The sequence below is a fragment of the Pongo pygmaeus genome, chromosome 4, assembly GCF_028885625.2.
Source record: "Pongo pygmaeus isolate AG05252 chromosome 4, NHGRI_mPonPyg2-v2.0_pri, whole genome shotgun sequence".
Classification (NCBI taxonomy): Eukaryota; Metazoa; Chordata; class Mammalia; order Primates; family Hominidae; genus Pongo; species Pongo pygmaeus.
In genome coordinates, this window is record NC_072377.2 from 11202671 (window position 1) to 11221368 (window position 18698).

Consider the following 18698-nt stretch of genomic DNA (forward strand, 5'->3'; position numbering starts at 1 on the left):
GAGGTCAGCATTTTTATTTTATACAGGGGGAAATTTAGGCACAAAGATATTCAATAACCTGCCCACAGGAGTCACCTGTGCCCCTGACTCTGAGTCCTGTTACTTCATATCTGTCTTTTTTTATGCTGCTGACATTATACCCCCTCTACCATCATCTCATCCCCTTTCCTTTAATCCTCCCTGCTCAGTCTCCCAGATATGACCTAGCCTTTCCCTCCATCCTTCCAGACACAGACAGAGGAGAACCTGGCCATATCTGAAATGAGCCAAGAATAAATGGACATAACTTTGTCCTTCTTAGAAGTCCAGCTACTAGCCACACCCCCCAATGTTGGATGAAAAGGTGATTTGGTATTTGGAGAACAATGGGAATCCTTCAGCTTTGCTGGGAATTGATTTGAGAGCAATAACAACAAAAAAAGGCTACTTAGGACCAAAAATGTGGATGATATAGAAACACATTTTTGATACGAGAAACTGGTGAGCAGTGATGTGTTTTCCCTAAGAGAGAAAGGATAACCAGACAATAGATTTGATATTTTTATTATTGAGACATAGAAAATAGCTTTCATTTTGAAAGGTTAGTTATGTGTATGTTTGTGTGTGTACAGAAGATTTCCAATGTTATCACAGCAAATGAGACCAATTTGCCCAGATTTAGTAGGTCCAATACAAGAAGTCATGTCTAGTTGGAATTTCTCGCTTGTGTCAGGAAAGGATCCCTTCTCCTTGCAGGTGATGGGACAAAGCTTTTGCACTCCTCTTCCTGGGGAGAGGCTCAGGCCATTATTTGACCCAAAGAAGTGTTGTCAGCATGGGACAGAGAAGCAGCAAACATGTATTGTCTAAGGCTAGAGGGCACAGATCCAGGTAAAAGATGGAATATATTTGAAAGAGAATTGGAACAGGGAGAAAATAATTTGCCCTCTCCCTAGTCAATACAGTGCCTCCATGCTGGGGAAAGAAAGGATGCAGTTTGGGGAGGAAGCAAGAGATGCGGCAGCACTGTGGGGGCTGCCAGCTGATCCCTGGAGTCCTCCTGGACAAGCCCCCCTCCGTGGATAAGGGGGACTGAGGATGACATCCCCCTTGAAGATGGGAGAATGGAAAGTCCACAGCTCGGCTGCTCTTCTTGGATGACAGCAGTGGCTGAGCAAGACTCAGTGAAGTCTCCTGTACCATCCCAGAATGGCGGCCACAGGGCAGGATCAGTGACATGGCTTGCTGGGCTGGGGAGGGCTGGGAGGATTCCTGTAGCCCCAGTGTGGCAAGGGGTAGCTGCTGAGGGTGGTCTTGAATGGGTGGGGTGTGTAGGTTAGCTGAGGAGGAGAAACGAAGGACCCAGGGCTGCAAAGGGGTTACTTGGCCAGAAGGGAGGAGACACATCAGTGGAGGACATGGTGGGAGCAGACGGTGCCTCTCTGGATTAAGGAGAGGAGGTGGTTGCATCTCAGGGGAGCTCAAAAGGGATGGAGGCAGGTGTGGGCCAAGACAGGACCCTGGACCGGAGATGGTCCAATCACCAATCACAACGTCCATGTGTGTCCTGGAGAAGAGGCTGCGTAGAACAGAGTTGATTCCACACTGAGAAATGGACACCACACCCCCATCCTCTGTGTGGGACTATACCTGTAAGACCCCCAAGTTTAGCATCAACTGCAGGGGCAGGAGAGGATGAAGGTGAGGAACGTAAAATGTGGCCACGCTTGAAGCCTGATGGGACTGGGAAACAGCTGAATTTGACTGGGTTTGCCTAGAAATGTTGAGATTCACATTTCTTTCCTTTCTATTTGTTGGCATCAGGCAAATGAGGGCTCAGAGATGAACCTGAAGTGAATTAACAAAGTTACTTGCACACAAGTTTGTGTCCCATGAAATTCCTAGTTGTATGTATTGAGAATTTGGTAACAAGGAGAAGTCAGTATCTTTTAACCCTTTAAGGCCAGGCTGTCTCATTCTAATGTGGATTTCCAGGGATTTGACTTTTACAAATACCAGCCCAGCTATAAATACAACTGATGGTCATAATTTTTCCAAAAAGTTCCCCCTTGCTGAAACTGAGGTGATTCTGTGAAGGCCAATTTGTTCCTGAAAGGAGATTAATACTATAATTCAACTAGCTTTTCCTCATTGAAATCCTAATAATTTGCTAAATTACAATGACAGTGTTTTCCTTTAAGTACTAAATATTCTCTTCTGAGGCTGAACCCATTATAGTGCCAAAATTCTGAATTTGTTGAATAATTCTCTATATTCTAAAAGTACTCTTGTGTTAGAAGTATAGTCTGCAATTAAATGATTTTCAGTTAAATGATCATTTGTCCATTAACTTTCTTTATCAAATTAGCCATTTCCTCAGTTTTTCTTTTAACAAGGTAAAGTCAAATTTTAAAACCAAACTCTTCCAATGAAAAATACATACAATGAATTTGGTACAAATGGCATGCGATTCCTAAATTTGTTTCTGAATTTATTTACAATACCCATGTCTCATTCCCATGACAAGAGGGTAGGAAACACCTCCTGCACTGAAAAGCTTATTTAGTTAGTCTTATTTTTACCAGTAGTTTACTATAAAAATAATGCACAAAATATTAGGAAACGGCATGGCTTTTGCTGTATGCCCCAGATTATTCTCTCTAGAATGGATTATTATTTGAATTACCAGATTCTCCCAGCCGGAAAAGAACTGTGCTTGGTTCCTGCTCTAGGATTTATGAAATAATGGGGTGGGATTAGCACAAGGTCCTTCAAATGATGGGGTTACTCTGCAATGGATATAGAAGTCAGGTGTTGGCTCTTCACATCCAGAGTTAGGTTATGGATTTACATATCTTTGTTTCTGAAATTTCAAAATCTATTTTGAAACCTGGTATCTCTAGTCAAGATGACTAGTGAAGAATTCTATTCTGTTAGTAAAGAAATAAATCAATTTAATAAACACAAATTTTGGTTAAGGCAATGGCAACTATTGCATGTTTAGTGTTTTTTAGTTTTTTTTTTTTTTGTTATTGTTGTTTCTTTGTCTGAATTTTAAAAACGTAAGTCAAGTGAGGGCAAAGACTGAATTTTAGCCCATGTGTTTATGCAATGCTCAAAATATTAATGTACAGGCAAGATAATTTCCTGGGGGGAAAATCATTTAGATGTGCTTTTGTAGTAAGAACAAACAAAGAAGGTCAAGCTCAAGTAAAAGTGACCCAGAGGAAGCATTCACTGAAGAGATTGGAAGCAGCATACTCATTCCCCAACTCTCAAGCTATCTCAAGGATTAGTAATTTTCAATTAAAAAATATCTTTAAAAAAGGAAACTTTCTGAACATGAAAAGGTTTTTTTCGGTTTGTTTTACTGTGAATGTAATCAAATATTAGAGATGTCATCCTTGTGTGCAACTGGTATCTAGAAATGCCTTCTGGGGAACTAAATACAACCCTGTTAAATGATAGACAGCGCATGGTATGAGATTCAGACTGCCTCAGATCTTATTCTGAGACCCCTGTGTGTTCCTTAGTAACAGCGATGCAGGAATACACCATTGAGAAGGGGAAACTGACCACAGTGGAGGTCCAAAATGAAACTGCTCACACTGCTACCCTCTAAACAAGAGTGGTGGTTGAGAGGTGCAGGTTCTGAGCCACTACTTTCACAGACATGGAAGATTTGGTGATATTTTTATCCAATTTAGGAAAATAAAATTAATTCAGTGTTTCTTGTTCTAAGTTAATAGACACTAAGTCAGAAAACTTTTCCTCTACTTATCTTTTTTTTTTTTTTTCTCTTTAAACATAGTGCCTCATGGGTGGAAGCGATCTGGACTTCATGTTTTCCTTTTGGAACCAGAAAACATGCCATTTTTGGAATATTAAGCAATTTCTTTCTTTTGGTTATGGGGAGGGAGAAATCTGAAATTTATCTTTAGGGCACAGTTTGGAGGGGTCCTGTTGATAAGCCCTTTCAGTCTTGCAACTATAAGGCAAAGTTTTTGCTGAAGTCTTAGGTAGTAAGTTAACTACAGTGGAATTATTTTTTTACTAAGAGAGTATGTTTTATTTTCTAATAGTCTAGTATAAATCAAATATATTAGCAAATTCTTTAGAAGACAGAATCTTATTTTTCTTGGATCTGGATTTAGATGACCTTACTGCAAATTATTATCGATTGTTGGTAGGGGATGAGTTTACGAAGACATCTGTGTACTAGAGGCTAGGAGCTGAGCCCAGCCTATGAGAAGGGACATAGAGCTGTGATCTTGACTTTCATAAGAGAACATATGTTGTTATGAACTTGTGTTTTTTCTGCTGTTGTTTTTGCTTCCTGCTGGTGGATAGTGATGACAACAGCAGTCTTCTAAGTCACACATAGAAGATGGCAGAACAGCTATCAGCCTGGGTGAATTAATTCGTGGAGGGGAACTTCTGCCTTAATCTGCTCTTAACTGTGACATCAGGAGAAAATAACTTATCTCACTTGGGTATTTGCATATATGGGGGTCTCTTTGTTATAGCAGTTAGCACTCTCCTAAATAATACTAGGCTAGTGTACTAAAATAAACTCTCAATCATGGGATCCTAGCCCCAAGGCTTTAGCAAGCAATGCTGGAAGTGTGCTTCCTCACCTCTGCCACTTCGTTGTAAAAATAACCTCACAGATGGCCCTGTGCCGGCACATACTGCTATAGCTGTATCTGAAATGGATTTTGTAGATGCTTTGTTTACATGTTTACCATATTGTAAGGGAAGAGACCGAGTCATATTCATCTATTTATCTCAATTGTCTTGTCTTTTGTGGCCCACAGTTGGAGATTTTAAAATGTTTAATTGATGAAAAAAGATGTCAGGTTGATTTACAGCATGAAGTCTGATGATTTAACAACAGCATTCTGCACGGAGGGGAACTATGCAAAAAGGATCAAAGCCACTGAAATTACTAACGGGGCCAAAAAATTCTAACCACTTCCACAAAACTACTGCTAGGGTTTAAAATGCTTACAGAACTGGGCACAGTGGCTCACGCCTATAATCCTAGCACTTTCGGAGGCCAAGGTGGGTGGATCACTTGAGGCCAGGAGTTTGAGACCAGCCTGGCCAATATGGTGATACTCCATCTCTACTAAAAATACAAAAATTAGCTGGGCATGGTCCAGGCTCCTGTAATACCAGCTCCTCGGGAGACTGAGGCAGGAGAATCCCTTGAACCAGGGAGGTGGAGGTTGCAGTGTGCCAAGATCCTACCACTGCACACTAGCCTGGGTGACAGAATGAAACTCCGTCTCAAAAAAATAAATAGATAGATAGATAGAGAAATGAATAAATAAAATGGTTACATGCCTCTTTGGGAGTGTGTTCTGGGACCCCTGGTGTGGGGCTAGAAACTTTGACTCAGGGCTTATGAATACTTGTTTGTCTCCAGGACTGAAGAACAGAATACTGAGGTGGCATGTCCTGAGCCACCATAGCACTGATCATGCTGTGTCAATTCATCTAAGTTTTTATGTTAGAATTCCTCTGTGAAGTGACTGCTCATGTGACAGGTTAGCCCATGTCTTAAACTGGGCTGAAAATGGGTTTCATGTACAGGTAGTTTTACAAGTGCTCTCAGTGCAATTGGTGGACTAGGACTTCCCATTAGGGCAGGAGTCCCCAACCCCTGGGCCACAGACCAGTATTGGTCTGTGGCCTGTTAGGAACTGGGCTGCACACCAGGAGGTGAATGGTGGGTGAGTGAGCATTACCGCCTGAGTTCTGCCTCCTGTCAGATTGGCAGCAGCATCTGATTCTCACAGGAGCACAGACCCTATTGTGAACTGTGCATGTGAGAGATCTAGGTTGCACGCTCCTTATGAAACTTTAATGCCTGATGATCTGAGGTGGAACAGTTTCATTCCAAAACTATTCCTCACCCCACTGGATCCACGGAAAAATTGTCTTCCACGAAACTGGTTCCTGGTGTCAAAAATGTTGGGGACCACTGCTTTAGGGATAGGCTGTGTCTGCTAGACACCAAACTAAAAGTCAATTTAATATACGATTGAGCCCAATAGGTTCAGCCTTTTTTTTCTTTTTTCTTTTTTTTAGTGCTTTATAGATGCTGCCTCCCTGTCTTCTCACTGGCATTGTTGCTGATAAGAAATCTGCCGTCTTCCTTATCTTGTATGGAACATGTCTTTTCTTCCTCTGGATGAAGATTTTCTTTTTAATGCTGACTTTGAGCAGTTTGATTTTGATGCACCTTGGTTTTATTTCTTCATGTTCCTTGTGCTTGAGGTTGTTTAAGCTGCTTTGATCTGTGAGTGTATGAGTTTCATTAAATTTGGGAAATTTTCAGTCACTATTTTTTCAAAAATTTTTTCCTATTCTCTTCCTCCTTTCTCTGTCCTCTCATTAGGGTACTCTGTCTACATATATATCAGGCCACTTGACACCCACAGATGATCTGTACCTTTCTTTTTTCTTTCTGTGTTTCATGCTGGATAGCTTCTATTGTCTTCAAGTTCACTGATCTTTTCTTCTGCAATGTCTAATCTGCTGTTAATCACACCCCATGTATTTTTCATTTCAGACACTGCATTTCAGACTCTAGAGGTTTTATTTGAGTCTTTTACACATTTTTCATGTGTAACTTTTTAAATGTTTTGAACACATGGAATACAGTTATAATAACTGCTTATTTGATAATTTTAACATTTGTCAGTTCTGAGTTAGTTTTCATTTATTTATTTTTCTCCTTATTATGGATTGCATTTTCTATTTACTTGCAGGATAGTTTTTAGTTGTATGCCAGACATCCTCAATTTTAATTTATTGGGTGCTGAATATTTTTGTATTCCTACAGATATCTTAAAGCTTTGTTCTAGGATGCAGTTAATTTACTTGGAAACTGTTGATCCTTTTGGGTCTAACTTAAGATTTGATAGGAAAGACCAGAGCACGGTCAGTCCAGGGCTAATTATTCCTCTGTACTGAGGCAAGACCCTACTGAGTATTCTCCCCAGTGGCCCATGGATTATGAGATTTTCTTCTCTGGCTCTTGAGAACATGTACTATATGCACCCCCACATAAGTGTCCGATTTCATTCTCCCTAATAATTTCAGGTGTTTCTTTCCCAGCCTTGGGTATTTGCCTCAGACACATGTGCTGAGAGTTCTCTGTTGAATATTTAAGGGGAGTCCTCTGCACATCTCTAGGGTTCTATGTGTGGCTCTCTCCTCTTTGATATTTTGTCCTATGAACTCTGATCACTTTGATATCTCCAGATTCCCTGATCCATCTCCTGAACACAGTGAGTCTACCGAGATCCCCCTGGGCCCTCAATCTTCGTGCCATGGCTTGGAAACTCTCTCTCAACGTGGTGAGCTGAGACAATCAGAGGACTCACCTTCTTTTGTTTCCTGTCTTTCAGAGATCATTGTCCTTTGCTGACTAATGTCTAGTGTCTTACTAAAAAACCCCAATGTTTCACATATGTCTTTTCTTTGTTGTTGTTGTTTTTCCTTGAAGAAAGGTAAATTTGAACCTTGTCATTCCATCTTGGCATCTTGGCTGGAAGTGGAAATCCCTCTGGTTCAGCTGTTTCTACAACTTTAAAGTTCTGTAATTTAGAACTTTAGAAATCAGATCATCCAATGACAGTACTAAAATTAATGCAAAACTATTAAAAAATGGGTTTTCTCCATTTATTGATTTGGATGCATATGGCATTTGCAACACAGATGTGATCTCTGCTATCCGTACTGCTTCCCGGGTCTTGTAGGGATGAAATCACTGAGTCCTGTGATTAGGACCAATGACTTGGTTGTGGCCATGCTCCTCCCATCTCCTGCTCCATAGAGTGGGTCCGTCCTTGTCCCGCAACAGACTGGTCATTGCCTGTGTCTGAGTGTACCATCTCCAGGACACTGCTGACCAGACAGGGTGCTCTGATCACCTCTGTGTTTATACTGGCCTAGTTTCTAATTGATGAGGCACGATGCTTCGTGTTCTATCTTCATCATAGTCTTTCAAAACTCTGTTTCTTTACATTTAAATCTAAAGCTTGGCATCACACCATTAACTAGAACAAAGACAAGTCACTTTGTCTTAGATGATAAACCATGATTCTTAACTTGCATTTGATGGACTCCGCTAATCTGCCCTGGTTCACTTTTACATGATACACTACCTACTAAGCTATGCTAAAGTCAGTCTTTCTCAAGGCTGTTATCTCTCTCTCTAAGGACAAGTCTCCAATTTCCCAGTTCTCTTACATTTTTTATTCATTTGGGGCACATGGCCAGAGATTCTGTTTCCTTCTTCACTAAGTCCATGTTGCTATTACGTTAGCTCATTAAATATTAATAGATTAACATCCAAGTATCTCTGTTCTGTCTTATTTTTAAAATAAATGGCAAATTAGAGATGCTTTGAAAACAGTCACACTTTAGGAGGAAAACTGGGTGTACAAAGATTTTAAAATGTTTGACTTCATAGCAAGTACAGATATATTTCTACAGTTCAAATCCTGGGTTTTCAGAAAGCTAAAGTACAATAGAAATAATCCATAAACAGGAATTAAAAGAACATTCATTCACATTTTGGAAATCTTCAAAGCACTATATCCAATTGTTTTAATATTCTGCAACAAACAAAATCATTGGACTATACATGAGAAAAAGGTAACTGAAGTCCATGTTGGCCATGAAAAACATTTATCACTTTGCTTCTGCCATGATAACATTATGTTTTTCTCATGCTCATAAACCAAGTAATGAGTGTTTTAAAGTTTAAAAAGTGTTTAGGGCCATTATGAAGATCTAGTTTGCTAGTCAATTTGTCACAGAAAAAGAGTGTGCATGATCTTCCTATAAAGAGAAATTACTGTTTTAGATGATGAGGTCTATAAAAAGCTGTCTCCATGCAAAATTATAGTATTTTACCTCTACATTTCTGTTTTTGTTGGGTCATAAAAAGTTAAGAACACTAAAGAAATACCACTAAATTTTAACAGTTGCTATAAAAATGTATTCTTTGAATTCTAGATTTCAGATGGTAACACTATATGCTGTTGTGTATCCGAACTCAATCTTTTAATAATTCAAGACTTTTTTCTGAAATCATCTTTTTAAAAGTAAGGATTTATCTGTTTGGTTTCTGGACAACTCATCCTTTGTCTTCTTGAAATTATAATAATTTATCATTGCTTGGCTTCATGATAATCTTCTCAAATCTTCCCTAAGAATTGTCCACTTGCTCTTCCCATGAAACATGGCAAATTAGTACATTATACAAAAGATGATGATAATGTGACTGATCCCTATATGTGTACTTGTATTTTGATAAGAAATGTTTATGTATGTATGTATATATTTATAATTACTCCCAAGTATTACTTAGCAGCCCCTTGTCATGCCTGAGAACTATCCCATTATCTAGAATTATTAGGGAAGGAGTGCTTCTCATAAGCAACACTGACATCCTAACAGGCAAAATCCTACTTTAACCACTGGGATGGAAATCTTTTGCAAATGCTTTCTGTCTTCTAAAATTATTAGTAATAACATTTTCTTGATGACAGAGGGCCAACTTTATGACTCTCAGAGTAGATGGAACAGCCATGACATTAAATGGTCTCTGACAGTTTTTCTTTCTTGCATTCTTATATTCAGTTTTCCTAACTCCTCTGTCTTTTCTCTTTGCCACCACAGTATCTACTCTCCCTCCTTATGATGGTCTACGTGTCTGCCTACAAGAATTCTTTCTTTTTTTTTTTTTTTTTTTTGAGATGGAGTCTCACTCTGTCACCAGGCTGCAGTGCAGTGGCGTGATCCTGGCTCACTGCAATCTCCGCCTCCCAGGTTCAAGGGATTCTCCTGCCTCAGCCTCCTGAGTAGCTGGGACTACACGCCACCATACCCAGCTAATTTTTGTATTTTTAACAGAGACAGGGCCAGGATGATCTTGATCTCTTGACCTCGTGATCCATCCACCTCGGCCTCCCAAAGTGCTGGGATTACAGGTGTGAGCCACAACACCTGGCCAGTTCTTGTGTTTTTTAACATGTTGATTTCCGATAAGGACTGGGAAATCGATGGTCGTCATTGTTAAGCTTTGTCTAAAACAGAACAGCTTCTGTTATGCTGACTTTGGCTATTCTAGACCCTTCTGCCATTTTCCTAGTATTCTCTACTCTCTTAGCAGTAGAGAAATTTACCAAAGAAATGCGCTCTGGATATGTGGAATAACTGTGCTGAACTAATGCACAGATTTATTGTGCTGGAAACAGTAAGATGCTATTGCCAGAAAATATTAAGAATAATTATCATACTTCTTCCATAATTCCCATTATGTAAAGTAGAAGAGAATCTTAAAATATAAAAATAGTAAATTCTTTTTAAACTTGTCATTTTCTTACTCTACATACCTAAAGATCCACACATATCTAAGCGGTTCTTGCAGCTGATCTGGTTTTCCCTGAGACACAGAACCTGGAAACTTACACAGAAATCTCAGCACAGTAGGAACTGCAGAACTGGCCCTTTGCTACTGAGCTCTGCAACCTGCAAAACATTGTTCAGTCTGAACACTGAAAAGAAAATGGTTCTCTCATAACTTCTATCAATTTCACATTGTATTGACAGTATATTGCCATCTGAACCAAAGAATCAAAATATCATAAAATGTGACCATCTGAGGATGGCCTGGAACATAATACGTGCTACTAAATTCTTATTGACTAGTAGATATTAATAAATAGAAAACACTGCAATCCTCAAGGAAGCCATATAGACATGGATAGTAGTTGAGAAAAATGCTCACATTTGAATTTTTTTGCTCAGCCAAGCACAGAGGTAGTCAGTGGGATAGAAACAGATAAATGGGGCTTGGTCTGCCCATAAGGGGCGTACAGACCAAATTCTCTTCTAGAGGACAGTCTTAGCAGCTCAGAAGGAATCATTATATGAATGAATGATTAGTGCCACTGATCCTTAAATTTGGTGTTTAGATGTGGCGCAGTTCTTTGTACTTTAACATGTCTTTTTTATCTGTCTGCTTTTAGGACTTTTTTTCTTTGTTACTAATTTTGAGCAATCTGATTAAAATATACCTTGGTATTTTTTCTTCATGTTTTCTGTGCCTGGGGCTCCTTGAGCTGCTTAGATCTGTGAGTTTATAGTTTTCATTAAATTTGGAAAATTTTCAACCATTATTTAAAAAAAATTTTTTTTTCTGTTCTCTTTCTACTCTCATTTGGGGACTCCGTTTACACATATATGAGGTCACTTGAAGCTCACTGATGCACTGTTCATTTTTTCTTCTTTTTTCTTTGTGTTTCATCTTGAATCATTCCTACTGCTGTCTTCAAGTTCACTAATATTTTATTCTGTAATCTTATAATCTGCTGTTAATCCCACTCCACATAATTTTTGTTCAGGCATTATATTATATTTATTATACTTTAAGTTCTGGGATACATGTGCAGAATGTGCAGGTTTGTTACACAGGTATACACATACCATGGTGGTTTGCTGCCCCCATCAACCATTATCTACATTAGGTATTTCTCCTAATGCTATCCCTCTCCTAGCCCCCCACCCCTGCCAGGCCCCGGCGTGTGATGTTCCCCTCCCTGTTTCCATGTGTCCTCATTGTTCAATTCCCACTTATGAGTGAGAACATGTGGTATTTGGTTTTCTGTCCCTGTGTTAGTTTGCTGAGAATGATGGTTTCCAGCTCCATCCATGTCCCTGCTAAGGACATGAACTCATCCTTTTTTATGGATGCATAGTATTCCATGGTGTATATGAGGCATTATATTTTAATTCCAGAAGCTTGAGTTTGTTCTTTTATATATTTTTCCTATTTCTACTTTTTGAACATATGGAATATAGAGTTTAAAGGTTGAAGTCTTACATTCAAAATCTTCTAGAGCCCAAAGATATTTCTCCACTTTTAAGTTATTATTACATGATAATGAAATAAGTATTTCTCAAGGAAAATGATAATTGATAAAAATAAAGGAAGAGAGAAAGAAGAGAGAGACGGAGGGAGGGAGGGAGACAGAGAGAGACAAAGAGAGAGAAAGAGAGAGAGAAACAACATCTTAAGATGGCACATCTGATTTGCCACCATCTAGATCTTTGTGTCTTAGTCAGGCTGATGCCTGAAGCCCAGAGCCCATTTTCCTGTACCTGTCTAGTTAGTGCTGCAAGGCAGGGGAGCTGGGTAGGGTCTTTTAGCTCATGAGCACGTGAGTGGTCATGCGCGCATACAGTGTCTTGGCCTATGACAGCTTGCTACCATCCTTGCATCCAGCATTGTGACTGATGTGCACGATGTAGAGTGAGGCAGCCCTGATTTTCTCTGCAGATGACACATCTGAGACACAGTGATACGCTGTAGTTTGCCCAGGCTCACCATGCTCAGAAAAGGTAGAGCCTCGGTTTGAATTGTGATTTGAGTCAAAGCTTCCTAGATCACGCTAAATTTAGAGAGACATAAGATGTAAGGCCTCATTCCAGGAAGAGATTTCCATTAGTATCTCTTTCCTGCTCCTGTAAGACTATGCTCCGGATGTCTATCTGGTGCAACTCTGCTTTTGAAGCTTTTCTCTACCAATCTCTGGTTGCAAGCAAGAGGTGTGTACAACTCTAGGGCTGTCTACAGGCAGGGTGTAGAAAAGGGCTAATCATGCCCATTCCTAAGACTCTTAGGAGAAGAAGTGGGTCTGGCATGGGGCAACGGCCAGCTCTGTAGGAAGAATTGTCAGGGCCTGGGGTCCATGGGCTGGGATGGCACACTTGAGAAAGAAGGAAGTTCTGTAACTTGGACTGTAGCAATGGAAACAAAGGATGACAGAGAGAGAATGACAAGAAGGCAGACATCCAAAGGAATAAGCAAAGGGGAGGGTGTAGTTACATAATGTTGAGGCCAGGGTGTGGTGTGTGTGTGACATCTATGGCCTTGAGCTTCTGAACGTTATCCGTATCCGTGTGTATATGTTAACATGGTTTGGATGAAAATAAATGTCAAGGAAAGGAGTGATTGATGAATATCCCACACCCCAGGATTTGATATGAGATGAATGGAACATGCATAGCAGAAGTACAAACTTTCTCTCTTGGTATTCTCCCCACCTGCCCTCATTCTTCTAATAGGTCAAACTTTTTTATTCAACAAAGCAAATTAGCGCATTGGTGACCAGACTCAGGAATGAATTACTATGCTGAATCTCTTTTTGCCCAAAATGAGTGTTATGAAAATCAATCAGGAACAGTGTCAGTTTGCAAGGACTCAGAAAAAGGCTGTTCTAATCTCCTCTCCAATCATAAATTTACTTTAACACGTTTGCCAGTCAACTAGCAACACTATTATTCTCTGTAAGCCCATGCTTTAAAAACATACGGGGTTCTTTTCTTTTCTTTTGGGGCTGGGACCCGGTACATTTTAAGTGTTCACATGGGGTTTTACACAGGTATTTGAGCATTAACTCCCTTACCAGTTAATGATAGTGCTTTGAAAAAATATCAACCTGTCACAATCTGCACTGAAAACAAAGTAGCTCAGCTACAAGAATAGAATGAAAAACATTTCACAGCATTTTCAGTGACTATAACCACATCTAGTCCTCTCTGTTTGTAGTGATCTTCAAGGACTCCTGAGCTAGATGAATTTTTAAAAAGAATACATTTCCAAGTAAAACAGTTTAATATAATTTTTTTTTTCTCTAACATCCTAGAAATCTTTATTAGAATTGCATTTCTCAAAACTGGACTTGTACTATTTTCTGAGGAGTTGCTCATAACTCCAGATTTCTTTTTATTGTAATGAACTGGCCATACCTTCCAGCTCCCCGCAGCCAAGTTCTGCAGGGCGCCTGCCGCCCCTTCCAGCGTGTCTGGATTTGAGCACTCAGAGAGCAGTGTGAGGTAGGGTTTGACTATTGATGGGTGCCACAGCATCTGGATCCCTTTTGGTGGTTCAGCACAGTCTGGAAGAGGTCCTACTCCATCCCACTGGTGGAAGAAAAACAAGAGAGCAAACATCTTTAACATCTTTATGCTTCCCAACTTTGCCTTCCTCAAACGTTATAGGCGAAAACAAAAGCAGAGCGTTATCACATTTGCTGAACATAGACTGCACGGAGGCTATTGCATCAGCAGTCCAGGGGTCACTAAAAGTGGAAGCCATTCCTGCCCAGCGAGAGCTTGGGATCGAGGGTGGAGGGTGGGTTGGCGTATGCACGCAAGAGAATGTAACTGCCAGAAGAAGTGGATAAGCTCTCCAAGAACGACTCTAACATGTTGCTGTAGGAAGGAAGGGGAAGAGATGAATTAATTTTGATTGAGCAGGTTGGAAGAAGGATACAGATCAAGGTAGCGTATTTTGTAGTGAGCATACTACCGGTGTTGCATAATAGTTACCAACAATAAATGCCCTCACTGCTTATGCATAATTATTAATGTGATAAACTCCTATATAATCTGTTACATGTATACAAATTGGGTTCTATTGTTGCATCTAACAAATGACAGAATTGATAAAAGAGAGAAAACTGCTATGGTTTATTAGACACAATGACATGAGCTATAGGCAAATCTAGAACTTGGAGCAATCATGATAGTTAAGTTTGCTTTGAATCGAATCTAATGAATAACAGGATAATGTGTAATTCAAAATTAATTACCCATAATTTAGAAATTATGGCTTACATGCACAAAGGAATACCAGTCAACCATTAAGAATGATACTTATGAAGACTATGTAGCAACTTGGACAAATTATAACAATAAAAGTTAAATGATCAAAGCAGGATGCAAAGTAGTATGGGATTTGCACATTATTCCAAGTAAAATGCATCATAAAACACCTGTAATTATCATAAAAATTTTTTAATACAATGTCTTTTTTTTTCTACATTTCAAACTTCCTGTTCTATTACTCTTACAATTTAAAAACACTAAAAATTAAAATAATGATTCTGATCTTTGATTACACAAAGGCTTTGTCTCTTGTGAAAATAATGACTATAATAAAGTTAGAAATGAAAGATGCTATGCTTTTAGGAAAAAATACACATATTCAGTTCTGAGAAAAATCACAGTAAAATAAAACAATTTCTTTATAATTTTAGTGTGAGAACATGAAGATATTTAGCTTATTAGTGTTTATTAATGATTACTTAAAAATACAGTGTAAATGACACATGCTAAACGTACTTGCAGATATTTTATGTACATACATATATGTGCATGTATATAAATGTGTGTATGTATAAATATGAAAAACAAAACCGTATTTCTGAATTAAGTTCCTTAATTCTGAAAGTTTTACTGCAAGAAAATACATGCTTACTTTGTATCCTTGCAACATAAAAATAGAAAAGTGGACAGAGATGGCTGTTGTCACAAATAATTTCAAAAACTTCATTATTTATTTCCTGAAATAAGCTAAACTGCATGTCTTCTTTTCCTCAATAATGACACAGCTTAGTTTAAGTCAAGGGTAAAGCTCAGAGATGAATGACATCCCATTAAAGGTCATTTTCAATGAACATGTCACTCAATTTTAACTTTATAACAAGGACACTCAGTGTGGGAAGCTTCCTGTCCTTTTAACCAAAGCCACTTCCTAACTATTCAAAGATGACTTTGCACCTGTGAACAGCCTATCAATAAAACCAATACATCTCCTTTAAATTAAAAAAAGAAGGAAGTGAACTAGCCCTGTCACATTGCTCCTAGTTCATTATTTGATCCTGGCTTGCTGCACTGAATAGAAAGTGGGCACTAGAAAAAGACAGCAGTCATTCCGTAGGTTTGCCAGTTTCAATGACAAAGCAGTAGCAATATTGGCCTCTCAAAGGAGACCAGCTTGGGGTAGTGAATCTATCTGCTAGAGTAACAAGGAATGGCAAATTATTTCTCTTATTTCATTTTATATCTTGTTATCTCCTTAAAAATTTAAAGCAATTATTTTCATACAAAAAATGGATAAAATTCAGAAAAATAAAAATGTGAAACTTCCAACTCAACATGGATAGATTTTCCTCTTATCTAAGAGCTAACCTAACAGCGAGAGGTACAGAGCAGTAATATTTGCATGCTCGTTACAAAAAAGAGGAAAAAGTAGCCATGTTATCTTTTGCTGGGTTTCATCTTGTTCTCCTTTTCTAACTTCTGTGCAATAAAGCAGGATAAATGGTTAAGTCAGTAGAAAATTTTCCTCAGGCTCTGACATGTCATCTATGTAGCTCTCAAATATCTTTTATTACAATCTTTTCTTAATGGCTACAGAGAGAATCTGAAGGAATAAAAGGACAACTGATGTGAACACAGATAATCTTTGATGGCAACTGGAGATGGAGTTCAAAGGGGATTCTTGGCTATTTTAGCACGTTGATATTGAAGAAAAAGGACTGTTTCAAAGCCAGTAAATGTATCTGTCAGACCTTTATCTGGGTACTTTATTCAAACTTTTATTAAATTAATAGGGAGAAAAGTATCAAAATAGGGGGAAAAGCCCATTAAAAATAGATTTCCATCAGCGGTAACATGACTGGAAGTATTCTGTAAGACTGGGTTAACATGCTTGATATTATTTTGTCTAGCTCATCAACATCAACAAGGCAGTAGGGCAATGGTGAAGTTAGGATCAGACTGATATAGGTGAGACAATTCTGCATATGCAAACTTTTGAGGCTTGAATGCGAAGATTCAAGAAAAATCATGGGATATACAACTCTTGCACCAAAGTAGAAATACTTGATTTACAAATTTAAATATAAGGTGCTTCTATCTTAAAATGTCTACAAAAATGGGACATTATCGGAAGGCAAGCAAGCGGCTTAATCTGTAACATAATTGAAGCCGTGACCACACAGTGATTCAGCCCTGAAGAACACAAGACTAAACTTACAAATCTTGTGCAAACTGTGTTCGTTTTGGACTATATCTTGAGGACCTACTACCAAAAACTCTTTAAGAGCGTGAAATATGCAAAGAATACATAAAGAAGTAAAATGTCATCAAGTCAGGAGAGAGAATCTTCTATATAATAAAGAACACATGAAGACAAAGTATTTCCAGGACAGCAGTGGTGGCAATGCCAGAAAAGGACTTTTCATGATGTTATTTGCATGATGACCACATCTAAGTGTGTGTGTGCGTGTGTGTGTGTGTTTATATATCTTCACTCCTCAGGTTGCAGTTTAAAAGTTAAGCAGAATAGAGAAAGTGAGAGAAATAGCACGAGGAGAGAGGCATTGGGTTTTAAAAAAGTTTTTTTGCTGGGTTTCATCTTGTTCCAGCTTGGGGGAAATTTTCAATGAAAATATCCCTTCCTCCTCAGAATTTTACTCCTTATGTTTGAGAGTTACATAAATGTTCCACAATTCCGTGCAACATGTTAATTTTCATCTGTTATATTTTAACGAATAAAATTTGCAAAAGTTCTGGTATCCCTTGAGTCTTACAGATATTACTTCAAGGTTCAAATGACACTTTGTACAAGTCATTCACATGTTGTTGAACAGGAAAACAGACCAAAGGATATATCACAAGTGTAATATTAAACCTCCTCTTATGAATTGTCTTGTTCATAGAAATTTCTAATTTTACACACATATTTAGAGTTCATAAAGCTAAGGATTAAGGTGGCTATAACCACAGTGTTTGAAAACTGAGTAATTGAGAATTAGAGCTCTGTTGGAGACAGGCTGGCAGCAAAGCAGTGAGTGTATATAGATCATAGAACAAACCAATAGACTGATTTTTTGCCACTCCAAAGAGTGCCTCATTCAATAACGTATCAGCACTTTTCTTTACCAGCTTCAAATATACGACTGCATGACTAATATCCACAAAAAATCAGCCAACAGTTTCTGTCATTCCATTTCTAAAACTGTATAGAATTGAAAATATGTATTCTTTCATTAAGAAGGTAATGCTAAAAAATTTTTGGAAAAAAAAGAGGATATCAAGCTTCCCAAGATAGAAGGTTAAGGGACTGCTGAAATTTAGACATGATGCTTTTTGATATGGTCACCATCAGCACAGAGCACACATAATGGCCCCTGTAAAAAAAGGTCTGCTTAGGAAATAACATATGCATGGGGATGTGCTCAATGTGTATGTTACAAAGAAAGAAAAGGAAAAAAGCCTTTCTTTGGATTTGCTTTAAATACTTTCGCTTCTATGCAGGGCTTAAATTCTATTTAAAAGACTTTTTTTTTTTTTTTTTTTGAGACAGAGTCTCACTCTGTCGCCCAGGCTGGAGTGCAGTGGTGCGATCTTGGCTCACTGCAACCTCTGCCTCCTGGGCTGGAGCAATTCTCCTGCCTCAGCCTCCCAAGTAGCTGGGATTACAGGTGTGCTCCATCACACCCAGCTAATTTTTGTATTTTTAGTAGAGATGGGGTTTTGCCATGTTGGCCAGGCTGGTCTTGAACTCCTGACCTCAAGTGATCCACCCACCTCGGCCTCCCAGAATGCTGAGATTACACGCATGAGCCACTGCGCCCGGCCTATTTAAAAGAGTTCTATCTCTGTTGGGTTTGAGAATGAAAGAGTGGAAGCCATTTGCTCCTTATATGAAGAGAAAGATGTAACTTAGGGATAAAAACCTGAAAGTAGGCTGGGCACAGTGGCTCATGCCCATAATCCCATCCCTTTGGGAGGCCAAGGCAGGCAGATCACTTGAGGTCAGGAGTTTGAGACCAGCCTGG

The 18698-nt window shown here is 38.8% G+C and overlaps 1 protein-coding gene across 3 annotated transcripts in view; it reads right to left on the reverse strand.

The window, feature by feature from the left end:
• CTNND2 (catenin delta 2) overlaps nt 1–18698 on the reverse strand; it is a 948689-nt gene that overhangs the window by 112832 nt on the left and 817159 nt on the right. For all 3 annotated transcript variants that reach the window (XM_054488747.1, XM_054488746.2, XM_063664666.1), the window contains one exon: nt 13816–13989. In XM_054488747.1, the coding sequence (XP_054344722.1) occupies nt 13816–13989 (174 nt within the window). The remainder of the gene's footprint in view (nt 1–13815; nt 13990–18698) is intronic.